Source organism: Poecilia reticulata, chromosome 2 (assembly GCF_904066995.2).
Source record: "Poecilia reticulata chromosome 2, P_reticulata-male-v2, whole genome shotgun sequence".
NCBI lineage: Eukaryota > Metazoa > Chordata > Actinopteri > Cyprinodontiformes > Poeciliidae > Poecilia > Poecilia reticulata.
The window spans coordinates 10395095-10421623 of record NC_088831.1 but is presented as its reverse complement, the minus strand read 5'-3'; the positions used below and the strand labels follow the sequence as shown (position 1 = coordinate 10421623).

The window sequence follows — 26529 nt, the reverse complement described above, 5'->3', positions numbered from 1 at the left end:
CAAAAACATGCTGTATTCTTTACAAAATCTGTAACTGTAAAAAAAAAAAATATTGCGTGACTTCTAAGTTGGTATTTTATTTACTATGCATTTATTAACGTTAACAAACCATAGTTAATGCTCAAACTCTGAATAGAACGCTGGTTGGTTCCCAATCGTGGGGTCGGGTGCCCCTTTTGAGTCGTGAAAAATCAGCTGCTGGGTCCTGAAGTGATATATTTTTATTACAGACCTAATTTCTAATTTCAATATGTAGATCTGATTTTGGCCTGTGCATTTTGTCTAAATCCTGATCACATTTGACATGACTCAACAGTAAAAAGAATAGTTTAGATTTTGTGTGAAGAGAGATTTATGTTGGTTCCTGCAGTAGCCCAGTCCTGAAATGATTATAATATAAATTAGTCAGAAATTTATTGTGATAATTGAAGACTTGTACTGTTGAATATTTTGAAATAGTTGCTATAATGTCTTTAGCTGTGCCTAAGAATAACAATTTGATTTAAGTTCACATCAAAACCTGGTAGTGAAATCATACTCAGCGATACCAAAATGTGATTAATCAGATTTAATATCTGATGTAACAAGATATTAAATCTCATCTGTTAGTTACATGTTAGTTTGGAAATATTTTTTTTCCATCTTTAATAAATGAAATCATGATTTAAAAACTGCATTATGTAATTACTCAGGTTAACTTTGTCTGACATTGAAATTAGTCTGCTTGTGTCTTCTAGATTTTAAATCTACTGCCAGTAATGGATGAGAGTGACCCACAGAAATCTGACTGTGACACAAGATGGTCGCAGCAACTGTCAGGACTTCCTCCCAAGCTTCTGCAACGCCTGATGCCTTTTCAAAGGGAGGGAGTGGAGTTCGCTTTGTCTAAGAATGGACGGTGAGCGACTTCATCCTCTGGATTCTTCAGGACAGCTAGTTAGGGAGCTGTGCATAATGCTCGGACGAGTCCTCACTTTGTTTGCAAAACCAGCCTCGGCGTTCAGGTTCTCAGTGTTTTCCTGCATTCAGCATAAGCTGCACTACCACAGCAGGACTTGTTCATTTCATCCTCCGCTCCAGTTGGGCGGAGGGTCAACCCACAGGGAGCAAATCCGAGGGATGCTGCTGGCGCTGAGCAGCCGTATTGATTTAGGAACACTGGAAGGCTGCGCTTTCTGGCACGGACAGGTCAGGGGTCAATTTGCTCTCTGCACAGTGCAGAGCGCTACCTTGCTTGGTTGGCATTAGTGTGACTGCAGGGAACAAATAGATATTGTCTTAAAAGGCACAGTGCTTCATCTAAACATAATGATTAGACAATGGTAACCGACATTAATATGCATTAAAAATAGCTTTTTTAATGTTTGTTTTTGAGGTGTGCTGCATCAAAAACAGCTGAATTGATTGATTTTAACTAGAATGACAGCAATTAAGTTAATAACAGAAGTGTGACCGCTTCATTATCTTCATACAGAGGCGAAAACTAAAGCTGATGATCAGCAGAATTTCTTGCAGAAAGAGCATATTTATACCGAACCGACAACAATTTAGTGGAGCTGTAAACTTGCTGGGTTTTTAAGAAGGGAGGGGTTTGAAGATTTCTTGAAAATACAGGATATCGCCACCTGAAATGAAGGTACAGTAGACATGACAAGTTGACAGCTGAGAAATAAATGGCAGCCTGTCATAAAATAGCTCCTGAAATGCACTGCACATCATATACTGATGTAAGATATCTACCAGCGTAGGAGGATCCGTGGGTGGATGTTTTTTTTTCCCCTCTCGCAGCCATTGTGTCTCTCTCCACATCCAGAGAGCTTCAAGTGTACCGAAGCAAAACATAAAAATGTAGTCGCAAATTCAAAATACTTGCGGATCCCGTTGGATCGGCTTGTGTGGGAGGGCGAGTGAGTTTTATGGAGATAAACGGCGTGGAATGTGTAAAATATGTGGCTCGGCGCGACAATAAAAAACAAAGAAAAAAACAAAGCCGTTGTTGATTGAATTGTTTGAAAAAGTTGAACCGAAGTTTGATACTAAAACAATCCATTAAGATGGGTTTTTTTCTGACTTAGCTTGAAGCCAGATATTTGATGAAGCATATTTTTCTAAGCTGCTCTTCTGTTGAGCAGGGAGGGAGTTGCTAATGTGGTGATAGATCAATACTCTTCGTTTGCATCAAATTTTGTGGTATCATATGAAATATTATTCCTAACATAGAATCTGTATTGAGCTTCCCAGTTCAGTCCTTTAGGCTAAGGAGGCTAATAGGAACAGAAGGAACAATAAGTTGTAAATACATATTTCGGCAAATGCTAAGTTATCGCCAACTTGTAATTTAAATACAAGTTGGTTGGTGATAAAATGTAGATGATAATAAAAACAAATAGCTTCTGTAGCCCTTTTAGGTATGCCATAATATTAATATCTTCATCCTTCAAACAAAAAAAGATTATACAAACATCTGTTTTCTTTAGTATCTTTAACAATTCATTCTGAATTTTTTTTTTTTTTTACATGATTGGTAATAAAAAAAATGCTTAATTGTTGGGTAAAGCTATTTTCCTTTCTTCTACAAACATTTTTTTGTCTTGTAAAGATGTGCCAAAAACAAAATTTGAGGCCGTTTTCTGATCTTAAATCTGCAGATTTTTTTTTGCTATTTCTAGTTTCCCTATGAGAACTGTAACTCAAGTACAGGTACATAAAAAAATCAGTCCAGATTTCCTTAATTTTGGGTGGTCTGGCAATATTTATCAGCTTTTAAGATATAAAAGTTGGATTCGGCGGATACATTTTTTTTAATCCAACATTTTCCGATGCCAGACAAACGTTAACAGACGACTATAGTACAGCTAAGCCTTGCTCTCTCTCGCTCTTTTGCAGCTTTAATATGTGGCTCAAAACAACATTGTTGTAAAACAACATAATTATTAAAAACTTTTTTCTTTTAAATATTTTGTCATGTATAACAGCTGATGTGTACATTTGCCTCTTTTTGGAGGATATGAGCTGACGCATTGGTATAAAACAACAGGAAACAAACAAATTAGCCAATTCAATAATGTAGTAGAAATTTGGATTTAAAGACACAGACATGAAAAACCAAAACTTTTCAAGATTTGAAAAGTTGTGGGTTTTATATTCTTAATCTTCATTTAAATAAGTTTTTTTTTGTCAATTATTTAATGCAAAGATTGAACGGGAAGCTAGAAGGGAAAATGTTGTGCTTTAAGGCAGTTTTTCAAATCAAATAAACTCAAACTCAATAAATTTTACATAAACAATAACAAAGGACAAAGTAGCAGTATCTCATTTTTGAAAGAAACTTTTGATCTAATGAGAAACAAATGCCAGATCAAACCGGTGCAAGACGACTTTAGATAAATGGAATAATAGAGATAAAAACTAAATTTGGGGGATGTTAACTAATAAAGGTCCACTAATACCTCCTTCCTTTTGAGTTGATGTGTTAAGTTTGATGTTCTGTGATAGACATAATGGTGAAAACATAAAGCTCAACCTCCTGAAACACTTTATTATTACATTATCCATTTTAAGAGTCGGTTTCATTTGTAGAACATCTTCGCTGTAATCTGGGTCATTTATCACCTGCAGTAGAATCGCTCTAATATTGTAAATAGGAAAACATCTCTATGATATTCTCAAGGTGCCTCACTGCCTCACTTACAGTATTTACTTTCCTAACACTAAATTTCATTCCTTCCTAATAAGGCATGAAACTTGTAATGTTTTTTTTTATTATAATAGGATTTTTTTTGGTCTTGTGTAGACAGCAGGAGATGGATTCTGTTAAACGGCATGAAAAATTTTACTCACCATAAATTACCCGAAGCCTTAATAGGCAAGCTAACAATATTTGGACAGTATCCATCCAGGACATTAAGAAGAGGTTTATAGAGAAGCTATGCATCATAAATAAATGTTAGAGCCTACTGGGCCCGTATTGTGCATTAGAGAGAAGAATTATTTTATTTAGAGGCACTTAATGCATATCGCAAAAAAAGTGGGAGTTAGAAAAATATGTTCACTTAGCATTTGTAGAAATATGTATTTCTCAAGTGAATGCATCATTACCGAGCCTTTAAGTTCTTTAATGTACTGTGGTAAAAACAAAAGAACAAGATGTATGATTAAACATTTACACAATGCATCAAGACCATTATGCAACCGTATTGTTACATCTACAGTGATGAAGAGGAAGGTAATGCTTGATGATGGTTACTTAAAGCTCGTTTTATAACACAAGCAGATCTCTTTTTCATTTCATTCTGACTCGTGTAGCTAGATTAATTTACTCTGATTATTGAACATTTTGGAGTAGATCTCGATTGTAAAGCAATTTTTCTCTTTACAGTAACAACATATTCATCAAATCAGCTGCGTTTTAAACCCCGCCTTTTTGCCCAAATATGGTTTCCGGTTGCAGAAAGTACATTTTTGTCAAACAAAATGGGCTCTAATGGATAGATTTTATACATTGGAGTATCATAACTGCATTTACTTACAATGTAAAAAAAAATAACATATCTTCAATGTTAGCAGGTCATCACTGATGTAATATAATCTTTTTTTAGATGCCTACTGTCTGTTTCTGTTGTTTGCGAATAGCTTGAAACATAATCTAAGAATGTACTTTATTTAAATATCAAGCTTATTAAAGTTAAACAAGCGGAAAACTTGATCCTTGAGCAAATGTTGTCTTAGAGTATGAAGAAAGGAAGATGCAGCTAATGAGTTTCGGCACACAATAACCAACTTTTTCTTTTACACACCATTAAAACCCTGTAAGGTTTTCTGCTCAGATCTTTGTGAATCTTTGGACTTCACTCTGAACCCTGAACGCGTGCGATATCAGAGTGGGTCCAAACATGGAGTCAGCCTTTTGTCCGGCATCCCACACTCGGCAGAGATCACCACAGGTCCAGTCCTCCAGAGGAGAGCCTTTTTTTTTTACCTTGGCTGGAAAATTGGGGTTAGACATGGGTCCGCACAACACATCACCGCATAGAGGTCAGAGCCATCAAATCAGCGCGGCCAGCTTGGGAGGCAGCGGAGCCCGTTTCCTGACACTTTGCGGCTCGTGGGTTTCGGAGATAACATTAGAAAGATGCTGCGACTTGGCGCGTGCCGTCGTCAGGCAACAGCTCCGCAGTGCGCTCGCAGTCTCAAACCGTCAAGACGACACTCAGGTTATTTAAAGGAGGATGATTAATGTGTTGAGAAATGGCAAGCACCTGCCCCAGCCACACTCCCTCCCGGGGTTGTGTGTCTGTGTGTGCGCGCAGCTACATATATGTATGCGCCGTCTCAGAAGAGTTGGTATCAGTGTGTGTTTCCACTTTATATGCCTTTTGTATGCACTTTTCACACACATACGGGACCTGGAGTGTGTGTGCGTGCGCACTTGTGTGTGTGTTTGTGCATTGCGCTGACTGAGCCGGTGTGTTGGCAATTAGAAAAACCACCAGTGGCAAGGTGCACATTAATCATGTTCCTCAGCTGAAAGAGAGAAATGGGGCGGAGATGGGAGGAGGAAGACGAGGAGGAGGACGAGAGAGAATAATGAGCGACTCAGTCTGAGGTATTCAGAGGTGCTCTGTTGCACCGCTGCTGGTGACACAATGTTGGGAGCATTTATGGAGAGGAAAAAAAAAAATAAAAAGGAAGGTCATGACAATGGGCTCAGGCCCACTGGACAGAGAAGCAGAGGTTGATCTGCGCTGCATATTTTCCACAGGGACGACTTCAGCTGATGACCGTGTCGCGCTTTCATTGTTCTTCATAGTGTTCTGCTTGGCAGTTTACTGGCCGCTCAAGCACATTGGATCACAAACATCCTCTTTAACTTTCAGCCTTTCATGTAGGAGGAGAGAAAACTGGCAGTGAAGAAATCAGTGACTGTTTTATCTGAGTAAAAGTGAGGTGAAGTTATGACAGAGTGAAGTAAGGATGCAACTTATCGATGATTGAGTCCATTTTCATAAAAACTTTCTCATGTAGCAAGAAGCCCGACAGTAATTAATTTCATAAATATACTATTGATTATAACATAAAGAGCTACAAAATTCTTAAATTTAAATTAAAGCTGTATTAAATAGTGACTGAATAAACAGAAAATGTTGATTTTCTCACATTATTAAACTTAGATACGTTTATAAAATAGGAACCTCTTAGGTTGCTGAAGCAAAAAATGAAAGATAAAAATAATGAAATATGTATGTTTTTATTATTGTATGTTTATATTTCTAAACCGAACTGCATAAAGTGCCTCTTCCATCCCACATTGGACTCTGTTTGGACTGTTTCTCTTTCCCATTCCGTTATGGCTCCACCATCTTTATTTCTGTATCAACTGACTCTGCTTAAGGACGACCACCAGCGCCCTCTGCTCGATGGAGACCAAACTACATCACCAAAAGACAGTTTAAAAGGACATTATTAGATTGGAAATCATTTTAATCTACTGAACAATTAATCGTAAGGTGGTTGATTATTTGCACCCCTATACTGAAGCTTTTAGTTAATATGTAGTGTAAATAGTTATACATTAAAAATTTTACTTAAAGTTCAGACATAAGTCCATTACAAAACATCAAATCTTGTAAATTATAGCTCTCCATCCAAACTATCTTTGGGTTTTTTTTTTTGTAAAAATGGCTGAAACCATGGGTTATTTTCCTTCTACAAACATATTACCAGCGTAATGCAGATATGGAAACTCTGTGAAAATCCAGAAATTATTTTGGAATGTTGGAATTATTTGTATGGAATGTTTTTTTATGACTTTCTGTGATTCTTGTGTCCTTCGCTGTGTTTTGATCACAAACAGAGATTAAATAATGATTTGCGCAAGTATTTTTTCCAGATATATACTGCTTATTTAAACAGAATTATGAAAACGTCTTCCTATAATAAAACAGAAATGAGTGAAATAGACTCAAAAAGAAGATGCTCTCCTAAAAAACACAGAATTATCCAGCTGAAGCAGTGGTATAAATATTGAATGGCGCTCAAGCTTAAGTAGCATAGCAGCACAGACCCAAATTACTAGTGACAGATTTGTGGTACATCCAAGAGAAGAGGCGAACCAGACAGCCGGTCCTATTGGATCGCAGAACCCTCACGCTACACAGACTGTTGTCTTCAGCTGTAAATTATTAAAGCCAGACTAATTTAGCCTCTGTGTTTTCTTTGTTTTCCAGATGTATGATTGCCGATGAGGTAAGTACACTGCTGTTTGGAAAATCTACTTTCCCACCCCCCTAAAAAATGAACCTGCAGCCTTCCAGATGAGTTTGTCAGCTCTCTGCTGCAGTCCCACGTGCCTAATCGCTTTTGACACTAGAATCATTGTGAGACCTTATTACTCCTGGGCCTCACATGAGCTCAGCCGTCACATGCAATTTGCCGCAGAGGACTTCCCTTTGCGATTGACTTGTTTTCCCTTCCCCAGATGGGCTTGGGGAAGACGGTCCAGGCCATCGCAGTGGCGTGCGCTTACAGAGCGGAGTGGCCCCTCCTGGTGGTGGTGCCCTCCTCTCTCAAATATCCCTGGATCGAGGAGCTGGAGAGGTGGATCCCAGAGCTGCAGCCCGGAGACGTCAGCTTGGTGGAGAGCAAGAGCCACATCATGTAGGTCAGGGGGGTCAAACTCATTTTCGTTTTGGGTCAAATGAAGATCATGAATGCTCGGTTGTGCCAGAATGTATCGATAAAGGTGTTAAACTGTTAAAAATATTAATGAATTCTTAAAATCAAGTAATTTTTAACATCTTTTCAGTCCCTAAAGAATTTTGCGATTGTTTTTTGTGATTTTTTTTGCAGTGAAAATCAAAGTGTTTGTAGTATTTGCAATATTTGGGCTTTTTTTATGGCGATAAATGCAACATTTTATTACTCTCTGTACATCATGGATTATAATGTGAAATTAATTAAAGCTAAGGCAGCTGTTTAGTACAAGTAAGAAAGTTTTTGACAATTTTTGAGAATAATCTGCAAAAAAGTGCAGAGATTTGTTCATTTTGCGCGAAATTCCACAACAATTCTCAAGAAACTGGAGGGACTGATTGATATGATTTGGCAATAAACAGACAAAAACTGCATTAATTTGATTGAAAACATGAAATTTAAGCAGTCTTAATGTTTTAACAGAATCAAACTGGCCTTGAGTTTGACACATGTGATGCAGATCGTCCTTCCACTCCGTTTTCTTTGCAGAAATCCACGGGAACAATCAAAGCCGGCGGTTTCTGTTCTGCTATGCATTAGGCTGCAACTTTAATTAAATTACATTTTGTGTCACAAGCCACCTGATGAGTATTAGAGGTGTGAATGATTAATGAATGTTAATGGCTCCATGCATCTGAAGGTGCATCTCAATGAATCTCGATGCGTTGCTTTGTCAAATTAACATAAGCACACACAGCAACATTTTCATGAATATTAATGCATTTATCTCCATCCCCAGAGCTTCTTTTTCATTTAATACCTAACAAAAAACTGTCTTTAATGTAGAAAACTTTATCTGTATGGGAGTGATATGCTGTCTAGTGTGTGTGTTACACTTCTCAATTCACTTTGGTTCCAAATGCTTTAAAAAACATTACAAATGCTAAAACATTTTCAGTTGTTTTCTCAAATAGAAGCAGAGTTACATAAAAATATTTTGTGTGCAGAATAAAGTTAAAACAGTTTGTATTTTGTAGACCTGATTTCATAATTTGACTTAAAATTTTATCACTATATTTTGGGGCATTTATAGGAAAAGTTATTACTGTAAATAGTGACTTTTTTGGTAACTGTATGGCAGTGATTGTAGTCAAAACTCCACTAATGCAAATATCGCTCTTAAAAAGTAGCTTCTTCAGGACACCAATGACATAAAAATCATTTAAAAAGTATGATTCTTATCAACAAACTACACATGGAAACTGAATTTAATAATATTCTTTGATTTTTATTGAAACCAACAGGCGAAAAAAAAAGAGTGAAAATAGCAAATTCAGACAATACAATTAGTTTTTTGGGGGTTTTCAGACATTATTAAATGGAATTTATTTTTGTCACAATTAATCCAAACCCTTATAATAACAATAAATGATGAGAGAAGTACCCGTCTTTTTTTAGAAGTTGAAACATCATCAACAAAAAAGAGAATTCAGGGTTGTGAAATACTATTTGGATGACTGATTTATATTCATTTTTTATAAATTATATGAACCACCAGCTGAACAAAAAACTGTTTCATATGGCAACTAAACAAACTAAACAGGCCCCTTTCAACTGCAAAAACACAAAATCCTAACAAGTATTTTGGTTTAGTTTTTAGTGAAAATATCTTATTACCCTTAAAATAATAAAAACTAACTTAGAAGTAAGTTTTATTTAGTAAACAATTCCTTAATATTGATGAAAAAGTACTGGTTCCGTTAGCAGATTATTTCTTTTACAACAAGTCATTTTCCCCATGTTATAAGTTAATTTATCTGCCAATGAAACTAGAACTTTTTCATAAATTTTAAGTAATTATTTACTAAATAAAACTTACTTTAAGTTAGTTTTTTCTTATTTTAAGTGTAATAAAAACTAAAAAATGCTTGGTAAGATTTTGCGTTTTTGCAGTGCTGATCTAAAAGTAAAACTTTTTACAAGTCAATTTAATTTCTTTCCTCTGATATTATTATTATGTTTGAGAACACTTTCATGCATAAATTTAAGAAACTCAGCAACAAAACATTAAATTAAATCCAAGGCGATCAGAGATGCTGTGGATTAAGTCGCTCTCTTGCTTACAGGTAGGAGTAAATGTTGACGGTACTTTGTGTTCCTGGAGTGAATTTTAATTACCGGGTTTTCTGCAGCAGGCTTCTGCATTCTGCTGCGTCACTAAGAGCTGCAGCAGCAGTGTCACATTCAGGATGCATTTGTCTGGATTATCTTTCTCTTATTGTTCCTGAAAACCCTCAGTTTAATTTATTATATGTTAATGACGTTTTCTACTCTATCTAAATTCAAATCCATCCTCTTAGTAATCATTTATTCCTTCATTTCTTGGAGTTGAGCCCATTGGTGTCATAAATATGCTGTTGATTAAAACTGACCGAAAGTCATTTCCTTTAAAGAAATATTGACATTAATGTACTGCTAAAAAATTTCTAACATTATTTTAAATGTATTGTGTAGACAAAATTTAACTAAATTAACTTCAACCCCTGGTTGTTGTCCATTTACAACCACAAACTTGAGATCATGAAGCTCTTAAAGGGCCGATTGTGCCAGAATGTACTAATAAAAGTGCAAATATTTCCAAATTAGAACCACAAACACAATTTTTATTGCAAAAAATTTAAAAGTGTCACAAAATCCTGGAGGGACTGAAAATATGTTCAATAATATTATCTAATTTTAAGGATTCATTGATATTTTAACAGTTTGTGAACTTTATAAATATATTCTGGCACAACCGGCCCTTTAAGTGGATTCATGAGTTTGATTTGGCCTAAACCAAAATGAGTTTGACACTCCAGGTATAAATCCTGGATTATAATCTGACATCAATTGAGGCTGAGGCAGCTGCTTAGAAAAAGTAAGAAAGTTTTTAACTCCCAATTATGTATTGGCGCAAAAAAAGTGCAGTAATTTGTTGATTTTCTGTGAATTTTCACAATAATTATCAAGAAACTGGAGGGTCTGATTGATATAATTTGTTAGTAAACAGATAAAAACTGCATTGATTTGATTGGTAGCATAGTATTTAAGCAACGTTACTGTTTAGTCTAGAATAGAGGGCCACATAAAGAGCTACGGCAGGCCGGATTTGGCCCAAGGACCTCGAGTTTGACACACGTGGTGATGAAAAGACACTTTTCAGTTTCTTATTTGTAAATAATCTTGAAAATCACGCCCTTTACTTCCACTTCATGCCTTGTTTTTCCCTCTCTCATAAAATACAAAGAAAATATATTGAAGTTTGAGGCGGCAGCATGTCTTAAATGTGAAATGAGAGGCGGTGAACACACCCATACAGGGCAGCAGGGTGCACAGTCTCATAAGTGTTCCAGATATTCCTTATGAAAGTGAAAGGTTACAGCTATTATTTGAGCTTAAGGGAAGGTTGCCCTTATAACAGTCTGCCTGGCAGAGGCTGATATGTTCTGCTTCAGCTCTTGCAAGCAGTAATAATTTACCCTAAAGAGATGTAATAAAGATTTTAAAAAAATAAAATAACGCAAACGTTTTTGGGAAACCGAGGCGATGTGATGGACAGCGGAGGTGGGGCCGATAAATTAATCTCAGAGTGTCCCTCTATGTCAGGAGCCAGCAGGGGCCAATGCTTGACAGCGCTGACAGACAAATCATGTCAAGGCGACGCCTGCAATATTGAACAAGAGCTGAAAGTTTTCCTGGAGGAGGGAAAAAATGCTGTCCTTGGGAAACGGCCCTCATTTCCATGACTGTTTATTCAGGTTTGCATTGTGGACTGATGGGTTTTTTTGTATTTTTTTTTGCATGGAAACATGTCTCTCTTATCATCTCAACTTTCCCCTTGTTCTTCCTGCTTTTTGAAGTTTTTGAATGATACAAAGTTTCTATATTTGTCACATGGAGGGGTGGAGGTGGGGGAGCCGGTGGGGGGGACTCCCCACCTCACATCACAGATGAGGTGCAAAGAGGTTGTGAACGCCTTCTGGGGAAAATGTGTCCTTGAACTGGATGTGTTAATGACTGAACACGGAGGCAAGAAGAAGAAAAAAAATTATGCAGCTTCTCCTAACGTGGTGCTTTGACTGACTTGTGCTTTTGTAGAACATCAGTGGCGTCTTATTCCGGCGTTTCGGCTCAGAAACATGCAGCGACGTGAAAGAATTAAAGCCTTCTCGACGCGTGGAGCCTTCATGATTTATTTCAGATCATCGCTGATTTTCATGCTGCTGAAAGTCACCTGTGTGTTTGTTTGTTTACCTGAGACGGTGCCTCTGTGTTTACGTTGCATAGCATATGAGTTTGGATGAACAGAAATTGTAATATATTATGTTTGAAGAGCTAAAGAAGGGATGTACGAAAAGTTTGCCTGAAGAAGTCGGTGGCTAAACACCTCGTTACAACAGTTTTTGTTAAATAATTTGAGCTGGAGGCCCAGTTGCCGAAATAATAAACCCATGAGAACAGATGTTCAAAATGTATTTGATTGAAGCTGGTTGTAGGTTGCAGCCATTTCCTTAAATAGCAACATTTTAATTAGACATAAATGCTCAATATCATTAATGTCAAAAGCAACATTCTTTTCCGTAAAGTGCAAATTAGAGAAAATCTTCAGCATCATCTCCAATTTCTGTCTTCTCCATTACTCTTTTTTTTAATAAAAATTAAGACATACCAACTAGAAATCTAAATTAATTGTGTAAAATGCATTTTATAACATGTAATTAACTCTAAATCTACTTTTAGCCCTCATACTAGCAGCTACCCCTCTGCTAGCAAAGCATCCATCTTGTGTTTAGTTGGTAATCTATTTTTTTCTGTCTTAATGAATAATTTAAGTGATTGCCTTGTTTTTTGTGTCTACTATTAATTATGCATGAAACAGTATCATTTAAAGATATGCCTTTTTAAATTTTCAATTAGTTTATTTTGATTTTTCATTACAGTAAGAAATGAGAGGCTCATTTGTTTTACGTAGCTTAAATTAGCAGTTTTACAAAAACCAAACTTTTACAACATAGCAAATTGAAGCTCCCTATAACAACCAATTAAGTTGTATCAGAGTTTTATGTTTGTGTCTTTTTGTCAAATCTTTGCTAATTTTACAACAACAAAAAAATATTTTGATGTTGGTACAACTTCACGCCTTTACCACCATTTTACATTGAAAAGTGAGATATTCCATACACAGGTATTTAGATGTTAATTATTTTTGTTTTGTCGTCTTGTAATAACATATGAAACAAAACTAGTATGAGCTAAATGGCAAAACAACATGTGCTAGTTTCTTTATGTGGCTAATGTTAGCATAGCTTAGCAGAAAGTAACTAAAGAGTCATAAAATAACATCAAAAATAATATAAATATGGCACTTAATTTTTCATATCACCTAATTTGGTATTTCAACATAGAACTGGTGAGGTTAATTTTGAATATATCATGTAACCGGTAATACAAGGTCAAGGCGATGTTTTACATAATGATACCTAACATTAAGATTTATTATTATCCTAGTGTTTCTTCCATTTTTCTTCTAATTATACAAGGGGATTACTGTACAATTTTATGTAAAGAATGACATTTTTATCATACAAAACAGCTTTTAAGCCAAAATAAGGTCAAATAAATTTGCTAGCTAGCTTAGTTAAGTTAGCTAGATGCTAACTTAACTAAGCTAGTTTTAGTTTAATTCTTTGCTTTCTATTTTTAATAAAAAAATGGTTTGACAACCTAATTAATCATATCTAATAAATACAAGAACTAAATACTATATTTAAAAAAATGTATGCATTACCTAACAATAATCTTTATTTTTTGCCTATTTTTGATCAGGCTTTTGGTGTTGCTAATAGTTTATGAACTGTCTCTGTGTGTGTGTGTGTGTGTGTGTATGCGTGTGCATCCGTGTGTGTGTGTGCATGCGTGTGTGTGTGTGTGTGTGTGTGCGTGTGGGTGTGTGTGTGCTTCCGCAGGGATATCAGCAGCAGTAAAGTGACAGTGCTGGGTTACGGGCTGCTCACCACAGACGCACGCCCCCTGGTGGAGGCTCTTAGCAGGCAGCGGTTCGCTGTAGTCGTGGTGGACGAGTCTCATTACCTCAAATCGAGGAACGCAGCGAGGACCAAGATCCTGGTCCCTCTCATTCAGAGTGCAAAGCGGGCCATCCTGCTCACCGGTACCCCCGCTCTGGGTCGACCCGAAGAGGTAATCAGAGTTGATGGAATGAAATTTTAATGATGCCTCTTGAGGGAAGAGTACAGATTTAAATGGAGCATGCTTTTTTTAACCCAAAAGATGAAACAGACCCTGCAGATTGCAGACTCCTTGAAACGCGTCTATATTTTTTGATGGATAAAAAAACAGCGTGGACAGATACAGGAAATTCTCATGCTCAGGATGGGACTCAGCATTAGGTCAGCTCAAATTTATCTTTGCGCAAAGGTAGATCGCCATGGTAACTTGCTCTGATCTAATGTTCGAAAAGCCAATTAACTCTCTCGGGCGTCACTCATCCTTCTGGATCCTGTGGTCTTATTTCAATAACCTTTGTTGCAAAAACTTCATTTACAAAGCCCGATATGAACAGACACGGCGCTGCAATAAATGAGACAAGTAATAAAAGAAGCACGAGGGGGAGAGGAGGGGTGGAACTATTGAATTTAGAAACAATAAGAAGGGGCTATTCACAGGACCTCTGTGTTTGGAGAGAGGCTGAGCCAAGCCGTTCCACTCTCCATAATGATTTATTATGCCATTGTTATATATGTTATGTTGCAGGTGTATCGTAGATTACAGCCATATTCCATCATCGCTGCTGTGGAAATTAAAGAAGACTTTGGGAATTGAAAATCGTTCCCATATCCAGCGTGAAGACAGTAGAGTAGCAAAACATTCACCAATAATGGGATGTTTTCCTTTCCTCTAGCATCTTGTTGTGTTTAAGTTTATGTTGTTACGGGTTTGGAATTAATTATTTTTAATTAAATACTTCTTTTTAGGTTTTTGTAATAAGTGAAAAAAGGACAAAAACAATTATCTAATTCTTTTAGTTGGCCTTTAAAATTTTTCCAGTTTTCAGGGTGAAATTGCATCCAAAAAGAGGATATAAATTCTCATTCATCTGCTTGTTTTTTCACTATGATTAGCACTGTCTTTTTACCAGGTTAGCGTTACTTTTTTATTTTGCCTCTAGATCAGCTCTTTTTTGTTTCACCCTAAATACCCTAAATAATCAATTGGGTCTAAAACCAATAAAAAAAACTCTTATGTGCATAGATAACTTTAACAGTTATCTATGTACTGTATAATAATAACAAATATTTTAACATTTTCATATTTACATTTCTTCTAACTTTAGCCAGCTGCTGCTTCAATCATGTTAAAAACTAAAAGCAGGCTACTCTCCAACATTTATTAAAAAAATATGGCAAATCTTAGTCATTATATGAGAAAAATGTGTGTTTAATTGTGAAAGTGAGGAAATACGTAAATCCTTAGAATGTTTTTAGTTATATTATGTTTTATATGTCGTTATAATGAGATTATGACTTCTTGAAAAAAGAATAAAGCGGCTTCCTCTGACTCTGTTTTCTCTAGACGACGATCAAACATCAAGTTGTGTCGTTTTATTGTTTTTTTAACCTTTCTTGTTTAAACAGGAACATATTTTGGTTTTAATGAGATGTAAATTATGTTGCAGCATCTCTATAGCATCATAACAACATGATGCTGCCACCACCACCTGAGTAATGTTCTTTAATGTTTTTGTTTCTTCAGTGGAATAGTATTAGCAACGCTAACAGAGTAAATCTTTGACTGCTAAGCAAAAGATAAAAATGAGTTAATAATCAGCTGTTGAATCAAATATTTAGCGCTGACATCAGATTTTGGCGACTATTTTCTCTTTGGGAAAAACTTGACGATAATTAACCGATGAATTCAAGCGTCTAATTAATTGCAAGGTAAAGTTACTTCTTGTTAGACATCCGCAGTCGGGGTATTATTGGCTGCGTGTGACGAACGCCATCCTGTCTCTGCCGCCACACGCCTGCAGTGGTGCGGTTAGTTTTCAGATATCATCTCTCGCTGTGCCACTAGAGCCCAATATAACATTTTATCATCCGCAGCATAAGCCTGATAAGCCCTGTCCCTGCCTGGGTGCCAGTCTCCTGGCTGCCATCATTACTCACCGTGGGCCTGACATGGCGCTCGCACAGCGCTCAGGGCATGTTGCACCGTTCGTGATGTGCCCTCATTCCTCCCACCCCATTAAATCAACTTTTGTGAGGGGGAGAAAAATGCAAAACTGCTGTTGAACAAGTGCTGAATTTAGAACAGCCGCTCAGCGCTGCGGCTGCTTATTCAGCTCACCTTGCTGAAGATTACCCGTCATTATTTCAGAAACGGTGGAAATTGGCGAGATGTGGGAGCGCTCGCTCAGACTCTAACTCTTTCTGGGGACTCTGGTGCCAGCTAAGATGTAGCTGCTCCGACTGCCGCCTAAGATTTGCTGAAGAATCACAAAATGTTTTTCTGCTGCAGCATTAATTGACTAAATTCAACATCTAGTTTTGGCCTGGTTGATTCTAAAGGGTTTAACTTTAGTCGTTTAGATTGAAACGACTAATAAATGCAGTAATTTGACTTTAAAGTCTCATATTTAACTTTTTTATTTCTGTTAATTTACATGATTAGGACTCATTTATATTGTTGCATAGATGTTTTATAATGCTCTACAAAGTCATAGGGAAGACTTACTGAAATCTGGATTGCCAGAGTGCTGTAATGGAAAGTTAAGTGGAAGGAAAAACTACACAACTAACAGGGAAGTAAGGGATATAATTTAACGTAATAGTGAAGGTTATAATTTTACTGAATGAAAGATTATTCACAAAATATGAACATTTAAAACCAATAGCAAGTTAGCAAGGTAAAACAAAATGGCTGACTCTGAAGTGTTGCCTTTAAAATACGGCAGTTCAATTTATTTTTGCAGATCTACATTTGTCACATGAACCGACGTGAGAAAGTTGTGCCATTACGGATGGTGACACGTGTAGCTAATCATAATTTAGTCTCAAAATAATCTTTTTTTTTTTAGTTGATGCTCATGTGCTCCCCTTTTTATAGCCACCCTGGGCAACTGCCAATGAGTACAAATAAAATAAAAAAACATAAAACTAAAGCAATATTATAAAAAAAAGTGAGCCAAACTGTGTTATAAAGATGTTAAATTACGATTTTTTTAATACATTTGAGGCTAGATTTGAGTCACTTTTGTAAATGTTTTTAAAAGCTAAATAAGTGAAGTGTTTAAATATGTATTTTTTTCAAATCTCAATATTCAACAATATTATTGAATAAAGCATGTTTCCCTCTTATCATTCAGTCCTACAATCGTGTCACAAGGACCCTAATTCATTATTAAGCCCGTCTTTTCCACATGAGACAAAGCTCTGTTTCCCTCTCTCTCACACCTGTGAACTTATTCACATTAACTTTTGGTTTGGCGTGAAGTTATATTGAAAATTTATCACCTCTTGTGTTTTTTTTCCCCAGCTTTTTATGCAGATTGATGCCCTCTATCCCAAGAGGTTTGGAACGTGGACAGACTACGCCAAGAAATACTGCAACGCCCATTACAGGTGACATTTTCCAAATGTCTTCATATTCTCTAATTGTGCCAGGTATAATATGTGTGGTTTCCTGAAAGCCTGCAGCCATTTGTAAATCACTAGAAACTCATTTCTGTGCTTTAAGCTAACACATTTAGCAACGCTCTTTTAAAATGAAAGTAATGCCTCCATGCCTTGATTATGTTTTCGACTGCTGCTAGTAAATTCATTTCAATCTGTTTCTTTCTTATAACAACTTTTACACTTCTTCAAAGTAAAGTTGTATTTTAACCTTAAATCTCTAAACTGAGTCATTATTAGTTTATTGTTTTCCTGTTTGTGTCACCGTTTCGTTTTCAAGTTCTGATCTGGAGAAAGAAATTAACTGGAATTCACTGAAGTCGGGGAAAGTCGGAGATTGGTTGCCTCAAATCCAACATGGCTGCCATTTTTATAAAAAAAATTAGTGAAAGGATTTGTTTTATAATTTTGTTTCATTAAGTAATTGGGGCACTTTGTTTTTGTGAACATGTTCATCTCATGTTTAGCTTAAACGGATGAAACAGCTGTTTTTAGCTTGTATTGCTAAAAGCAGTTAGCATCCTCATTGTCCAGCTAGCATACGAATGGGGGCCCATTTTGGACTTTTCTCAGGCTGAGTTGGTATTAATTGGGCCTGGACTCAAAAAGGATTTTATTTTGGGTCTAATTTGTTTAGCAGAAGTAAGAAACTTCTGCTAAATGGATACAAATGTGTGATGATTGAATCTGTTCACCTTGAAAAACTCATCAAGAATCGCTATGGCTGCCACTTTTTACCCAAAATTGTTCTACATAAAATTTATATTCTGACTCAATATGGGACCATTGTGTGACCTGCAGACAGCCCCATTTTCCATCTATAATCTCTGCCTGTTAGCACTGTAATTATGTGACAATACTTAGCAAATCCTGTTAGTTTCAACCTCAGACAATGTCCAGATATGCTTTTGCTATGAACTACAAGCCACAAAAGTGTACTTATTGTTTTCTTTTACCTGTTTTAGTGAAGGAATTTTTCATTCAGTCTTTATTTCTGGTTTAGAAAACATTTTAGCAAAGTTTTAGCAGATCCTCACCTTCCAGAGTGGAGTGGATTTGCTGCTCATTTAAGGGATTGTTGTAGGAACCAGGCCACCAGTGAAGCCAGACGCTCTATGCCAGCTGGCGCCGAGTCCTCGTAGCCGGTGACGATCAGTTACACGTGTGAACAAACGCATCAAACGCATCGCTTTGGACGTCCATCAAAGTTATCAGCTTGGTCAGGGACGGAACGGAGGGCCATCAGTGGTAACACTTTGTATATGACGGCTGGGGAATGCCGTTCTGAGACAGACACAGAGGAGGACACGGAGCGGTACCACTCATAAAAGCGAAGTTGGAGTGAGAAAGTAGAGCAATCTTTGGGGCAGAGAAGCGGCGTTGCTTCATGAACTTGCTGGCTTTAAACAACACATTTTAGAAGGAGTAGTTTTGCACCTTCCAACAACAAAAACTTTAAACACTGAAGTGTGAACCAAATACTTTTGGCAGCTCCATGTGAGGCCCGTCCACTCTTTCAGCCAGCATGGCAAATAACCAGCCTTTTGTGTGGACAGCCAGTGCTAACAATTCAAATTCTAACAAATCATTTGGCTGATAAATTGTTAAAATGTGATGGTGAGTTTTGTGACGAACCCCTCGGCTTAGAAATCAAACAAAATAGTTTTTAGTTTCTGGCTTTGCGGAGTATCCTTAGGTGAAAACTGGGGTGCTTCAGCAGAGCGGCTCAGCAGTTAATCAGTGAGCTGGTCAGCTCCCGAGAGGGAACGTTTAAAAGTGTCCACAGTGCTTTGCAGAAGTATTTAACCACAAACTTCAGCATATTTCAGGACCTACTGAGATAAACCAACACAAAGCAGTTCCTTATTGTGAATTAAAATTTTTTTTTTCAAACATCAAAACTAAGGTTATATGATATCTGTGTGCAAAGATGGTGCAAAATGCGCAGTTTCAAAGTATATGTGGATGCTATATAGACTGGAGACACAGGATGTGGACTATAACACAGGGTATTCTGGGTAAATACAACCAAAACAAATGTGAGAGTCAGAGCGGAAAAAATGTCTTGTAGTCTTTTATCAAAGACAAGTCCTACAAACGCTACAATCTCCATTTTTGTTTACATTTTATAAAGAAGAAGAAAGTGTCTTCTTTTGAGGTTTTTGTGTCGTTTCCTTCAGCGATTGTTGCAGCGCCCCCACAGGCAAGGAGGGGAACGGGTTTTTGAAATGGTTTAGATCGCGTGACACAATGCAGTGTGAAAGGGAACTGCACCAAGTGAAAATGCAACAAATCTACCGGACTATGAGTTGTCAAACAGTCAAACTACAAAAAAAAAAAAAAAAAAAAAAAAAAAAGTGACTTATTGTCCAGAAACTACGGTAAATCCAATTGAGAATATTTGGCAAAACTAAATTTGCACTTCTAAATCCAGCTGTTTGCTAATTGTATAATTATCCTTGCACTACTCTACTAAAGTTTTTGGATAAAAACTGACAAAATGTGCAACTAAAGTGATACAAGTACAAGGTTCAGAATATAAATACCCTTTCAATGTCTGTCTCTCCAGGTATTTTGGGCCTCGCAGGCAGTGGGACTGTCATGGCGCGTCCAACCTAGAGGAGCTGCACCGGCGGCTGAGCCAGATCATGATCCGTCGACTCAAAGCCGAAGTTCTGAGTCAGCTGCCTCCGAAAATCCGTCAACGCATCCCCTTTGACCTGCCCAAGGAGGCTGCCAAGGTGCTCGGTTTGACATAACTTTGATAGATCTACTGTTGGCTGCGGCATCTATCACACGAAATGAAATAAATTGTTCTCGCTTGTTCATACTTTAAAAAGTTTCTGCCTCTGTCTTAAGATTTATGACGTCTCTCTTTCAGCTTGAGCCTCCTCCTGCTCCTCCATCACAAAGAGGATATCAGAGTATTTGTAGAGTAAATGTCACGCCTCACACGTGGGCGTTTGTATCTCTTTTAGTTTCCCCAAAAGTTGCGGCTGCCGGTTTCCCGCCTCCCACGCCGCGCCGCGTTCCGTCTGAATCCTCGTCCGGATGCTAATGCGACCTCGACCTCCGGGTTCCGCCGTTCTGTCGGTTCAGGCCCCCGTTGGGAAACAATAACAATGCCGGCGTCCACCGGGCAGCTTTTGTTGTATTTTATATCATATCAGCAGGTGAGGGGGGAACAGTGGAGGTGCTTTTTCAGCGGTAATTAACGTTCGGAGCCGGGAGTGACACCACAATGAGGAGGTTGCTCGGAAAAGTGATGATGCGGGGTTTTTATCCCATTCTCCCTAAATGCTAAGGGACGCTTTAATTGGGAGCTAGAAGTGGTTTGTGTTGCTACATAGCAACAACAATTAGAGCAGGGAAAGTTCACGCTGCGCCTTGTTGTTGGCGCTCGAATTTCTCCACTGGCTTTTTTTTTTTTTTTTTGCTTTATATCTACTTGATGGATCATATTTGTCCGTTTAGGATAAAAGAATGCGTCCTAAAGCAGCTAAGTGGAGCGGTTTCAGGAGGTAGGAAATGGAGGTGTGAAGAGGCCAAATCCAGCACTATTGTGCTTCCAGAGAGCAGCGAAATCTGCACAATATGTGAAACATAAAACACAGAGAGGACATTATTTTCATCCAAACAAGCTATCCTTTGAAGCATAGTGTAGCTAACTGACAATATATACCGAATGCCAGGGCCACTCACCGCCTGTTTATTCCTCCTATCTCATTTTACTCCCTAATGATGGCTTTTATCTTCCACCGCCAGACACTTTTTATGCCCCTGCTGCCCTTTACGTTTTCAGCTCTGGCCTTTAGTCAGCGTTAGCCTGGCGAATATCATCGCGGGTGGAGCGCTTTCGCACTATGGTGGCTTTTGTGTGTGTGTGTGTGTGTTTATTTTTTAAAACAGGGAAATTATATAGAATGTGTGAATGCTTGAATGTAGTTTTAATAGGAAATAAACAGAGAAGAGGCTGAGCGCACACAGACAAACATCAAGGATGCTATTTAACATTCATCCTTGACATACCAATTCAGTAAACACAAATATGCATTTGCTATATATATATGTGTATATACAGTATATATGTGTGTGTCCTGTTGTTATTAAGCTTTCCTAGTTTTCTCATTTTCTTTGGCTTCACCTTTGACCTCCTTTTATGTGTTCCTAATCAGGCAAGGTTCACCTCTGGCTTCACAGCGTTGCGTCATTTGATATGCAGCGCTCTGAGAAAGCGTCTTCTTCCTGTTGCATTGTATTAATCATCCAGCTGTGGGATTTTGTAGCTTCAACTCAGTATAAATAAAGATAAAATTGAGAAAAAAAATTACTTTACTAATGCAAATTACAGTAAATTAATGCACAGTTGCATGAATTGATGCATGTTAGGTCTAATACGTCTCCTGCTTAATAACTGTGTTGTTTCTAAACAAAAATCATAATTTTCAAATACTTGAATGTTGTTTATATTCATAAAAATCTCATTTGAATTTTATATAAAAAACAAAAAAAGAAACATTTTTTACTCCTTAGTAAAAAAAAAATTAATAAAAATTTTTGTAAAGTTTGTTATAAATCATCGTTGATCTGAAATATATAAGGTCTCACTTGTTTTGCTTTATTAATCCCTCTTCTCTGAACATATCGGCGACGATCCAGACACATTTGCAGTACCGTAACTCTGCGACACTTTGCGCCATCTGAAAAATTCCAGCAGTTTCTGAAAGGAATATCGAGTTATTACAGTAATTTCACTCCCACCGTAGCAGGAAGTGAAATTAATCAGAGGGGCGCTCTTTTAATAGATGGTAAATTACAAAAATAACTTCCTAGAAAGAAAGTTTTGTCTAAAATATGATTGTTTAGTTTAAAGGAATTGCTATGCTTAAGTCTGATTTTTGAGAAAATGTTGCTGGATGTTTGTGGACCTATTTAAATTTGTCGTAGACTAATTGTGAGACGTAAGGAAAAAGATAAATAAATTAAAATCTGAAAAGTGTGGCGCATTTTCAGGGAATGTAAATGTTGTAACTCGCATTAATTCAGATTCAGATGGACTCCCATCCATTTTATATCTAAAAATAGGAACAGGTTGAAACAAATACACAGCATACTTTTACTGTTTCACTAACGTCATTGAAGTTTGAGGAAAAGGTTGGGGAAACCGCCGTCAAACGAGGTTTTCTACCAGTTCATCATGATTGAGCTCCGTCCCGGTAAAACAAACTCAGATTCCCTCGGCGTGTTTTGTTTATGAGCGGACGGAAACATATGCTGCTCTTCGCAGGCAGCCTTCCCCACTGCGATCTTCGCTCCCGCCTTAAATACTCCTCGCCAATCACCTTGAGAGCGGGCGAGGCGCCTTTTGATTTATTGTAGCGGCTGGGCTGCTTCTCCATCTTCGACCCCGGCTTGTCACAAGGCGGCTATAATTGGGAGACGCTCATGACCCACCTAACACAGCAGCCCAGTCGGAGGGGGGAAGCATCCTTGGGAATTCTCCATCTCTCTCTCTGTTTCTTTCTATCTCTTCCAGGAAAAAAGTAGGACACCCAGCAGCACCATTAATTGTTTTGCCCTTTATATCTCAATAACAGGCGAGAACAAGAGAGAAGAGGAGGCTGGATGAAGGATTAAAGGACACAGCCTCACCGTCTTTGTGCTCTCTTTTGTGCAGGAGGCCTCGGCCTGCTTCGCCGAGTGGGAGAGGCTGATGAAGGGACTGGGGTCAGGGGTCGCCGCTACGGAAAACCCCTTCACAGAGGTCATGAGTCTGGTTACACAGATGTACAAACAAACAGCTGTTGCCAAGGTAAAGGGAGACCAGCTGCTTCAAATGTCCTGATTCCTCCAGTCCAGTGAATAGTTGATAAAGTTGGGTTTACTCTTTATTTGTCTGAAAGGTATGAAAAAGTCAGAGGAAGCTCTGCACTGGTGCCGAAAAACACTTTTAGCAGCTGGGTAGTAACATTCTTCACTGCAACTAAAACCTCGCATAATAAAGTTCTGACTAATCCAGAAAAATCATCCTTAAATGTGACATTTTAATGCACAGCAGTGATTTCTAATTAAAGATTATCTCTGCTAACTCAAGACAACAATGATTTCAAGCACAACTTCTGGTCTAGTCAGCGAATTACAATGGCCAAGTGAGCTACACTGAAGTAAATTTAGCTAATTGTGTTGTCTGATGTGTAAAAATATTGCTAAATTGAATTATAAAATATAGATTAGATATGTAAACATCTTTTCAGTGCATTAGTCTGTACCTGAGCACTGAATTATTGCCACAAAACTGAAGCTAGAAGAAATGATGAATAAGAGACGTAATGCAATGTTACTTGTAAAGTAGGTGAAATGTAAAACTCTGAAACATTGTTCATAAAGTCCTGAAACTTGAACCACAAACTGCTTTGTATATTTCTGGTAAATTCACTAAACTTATAGTTGTGAGCATGAAGAAAATGGTTCTTTGTTTTAAATATTTGTTACAAGTAAAGTTGCATTTGTATTCACCCTCTTTTAATTTGTTACATCCAGTGGAAAGTTTCCACTTCCTCTAATGCGCTAATAGCAGAGCAAATTTTTTTTGTTTAGATAACTTTAAAAACGTTTAGCGCATTTAGCTTCCTCTAAATTTCCAGATATCCCTGATATACTGTTTTGTAATTTTGACATTGATGTTGAAGTTTTGGTTATCGACTATGGATTATCGATTCTTTTAAGATTTTAAAGTAGATAGAATTTGAATTGAAGTTAGCTTGTTAGCATTAGCTTCTGCTAAATACCTTGTTAGTGTTTTGTTTTAGCATTATTGGAGCTAATATTTATAATTAATGCTTTATGGTTAGCATAACTAACTTTTTAGCGAGCGGTAAACAAAATCTAGAGCAACAAACTAGCTTCAGAGCCGTTTAAATTAGTAAATAAAGTCCACCTGTTTATTAAAACCTCAGAGTTTTTTTTAGAGAACATTAAAGAGGAAACAGAAAGTTAAAAATCCAGAACGTTTGGTATCTTCAGGCGCTGTTGTTGGACTTGACGCGGTGAATGGATGGCGCGGCATCATTCTCAGCACGCTCGGCTGTGTGCTCACGGGAGATCTCATGGGAAAGCGTCGCCATGGTAACAGAGCCTAATGGTGACCAGTGAAAGCACTTAGACAAAGTAGGGGAGTTATAACCGAGGCATTATTTAGCCGCGTCCAGCCTGGCTTGATTACACCTTATATCAAAGTTACACACCGCACTAAAATAGAATCTCTGTGATGCTGTTGCCATGGAAACCCGTTCGGCTCTCAGTTTAACAGAGATGCCTTTTTTTTTTTTTTTTTTAATGAGGGGGAGAATGAGCTCTGTGGGAAGGTGGCTGGACGCATCCTGCAGGAAGGATGCCGGGGTCAAAGCCACTGGAATCCAACATTCATTTACATTCAGAGGAAACATTTTTGCCGTAATAAAGCCTTCGCCGTCTGATCCGCCCCCCGCCCTTGCTCGCTAATTATGGGAGCTCCGAGAACAGGCGTCTCCGCCGTCTCTTGTATTTGTAGGTGAATAAACCGCCATCTGTCCGCGTTCGAGGGCTGGCATTCCTCTCAATTAGCTAAAGTCCCTCAGCCATGAGGAGCGTCGCCCCGAGGTTAACAAAGACCGGAGATAACTACCAAATGCAATCATTGACACGCCGCTCGCTCCGCCTGCCTCCAAGCTTGGATCCTGCTTTTTTTTTTTGTACTTGGTGTTGTTTACTGATTGGATTTCTGCTTAGTTTAGCCTAAGTCTGGACCTCCTTTCATTACATCCACCTCAAGGCCAATACTCCCGGACCAATCTCATTTCCTTTCAGAGTTCAACACACTTTTGGTATTTTAGAGGGGGGAAAAAACAAACAAACAAAAAAACAACAGTGCTTCCTTTTTCTGGATCATTGGGAGGGTGGAGTGGTGTGATAAGTTCTAACATGTATGTTGCTCTGAGGAGCAACGCGGGCCCTGCCTGCCTCCCAGCACCGCCAGGCGACAGAGCTGCCAAACGCCTTTGGGGTATTTTTGTTGCTTTACCCGCCAAGCATCTGCTCCCAATTACCCAGAGAGGACAGCTCTGAAGCCGGACTTTAAAGCGAAAGATAACGGGTCCGTTTCAGACAGCCGAGAAGTTTATGCACTAATTAAACTCGGCGGAAGGAAGCGGGCAAAGCCAAGCCGTCAGTAATGAGGATCCCTCTGATCAGAACAGGGTCGGCGGGCCTGGCGGACAGATTCATTATTGGGCGCATCGGCTAATTATCAGCAGAGGTTCTCCCTCCAGAGCAGGTGTGACGGCTGTGGAGGTTGTCAGGTTTGTGGGGGGAGATTTTAGGAGCTGGATTCACACCACAGAGGCGAAAAGCGCCTCGTAAGGGCTCTGTTAGACTCAAATCAAACCTCAATATGTCCTCACTAGTTGGTGCTATTCTCGGTCGCCCCGGTGAGCCCGGGGGCTCCTAAATGAGCCGAGTCCGGATGCTCCATGACGGCCACACACACACACACCCTGACATGATAGGTACGGATATCTGCAGGGCACAGTTAACTCCCTCGCTTTTTGCCTCCTTTTTTTTTATTGAGTTAGGGGAGGTGATTGTTAGCTTCACACTGTCAATCAAGGTCAGGAACTTCAAAACAAGAAACAAGCAATAGGCTGTTAAATTTGGGCTCTGATCTTTTCTCACACATTGTTGCTGCTTCGCTTCATAAATAAAACAAAAACCAACAGAGACAAAAAAAAAACGAAAGTGTTACATAAGGAAGAAAAGAGCCAATAAGTCAGGAGTGACGCATTCAAGACACTCGCCGCATTAATTTTGCACTGCAGTTGACACTTTGACAGCTAACAGGACCCAACTTTTTATTATTTTTTTTATTATAAAAAAATAAAAAAATCTGAAAATGTTTCAAATGCAGTCCCATTATTTCTTCTTAAACATAAGCCCAGTCAACTTGATGTTTCTGTTATGTGCAGCAGCCTCCACATTTACTGGCAGCCTGGTTAAAAAACTCTGAAAAATCCAGAAAATTACAACCTTTAACTTGAGAACATCAGTGATTGGAATACATAATAGTTGATACAAA

The 26529-nt window shown here is 38.1% G+C and overlaps 1 protein-coding gene across 4 annotated transcripts in view; it reads left to right on the top strand.

Annotated features, from left to right (window-relative positions):
- Positions 1-26529, top strand: part of zranb3 (zinc finger, RAN-binding domain containing 3) — a 99280-nt gene that overhangs the window by 5867 nt on the left and 66884 nt on the right. For all 4 annotated transcript variants that reach the window (XM_081617066.1, XM_081617064.1, XM_008428541.3 and 1 more), the window contains exons 2-8: positions 738-898; positions 7227-7245; positions 7478-7656; positions 13698-13929; positions 17284-17369; positions 19990-20161; positions 23098-23232. In XM_081617066.1, coding sequence (XP_081473192.1) covers positions 759-898; positions 7227-7245; positions 7478-7656; positions 13698-13929; positions 17284-17369; positions 19990-20161; positions 23098-23232 — 963 coding nt within the window. In that variant the 5' untranslated portion in view covers positions 738-758. The remainder of the gene's footprint in view (positions 1-737; positions 899-7226; positions 7246-7477; positions 7657-13697; positions 13930-17283; positions 17370-19989; positions 20162-23097; positions 23233-26529) is intronic.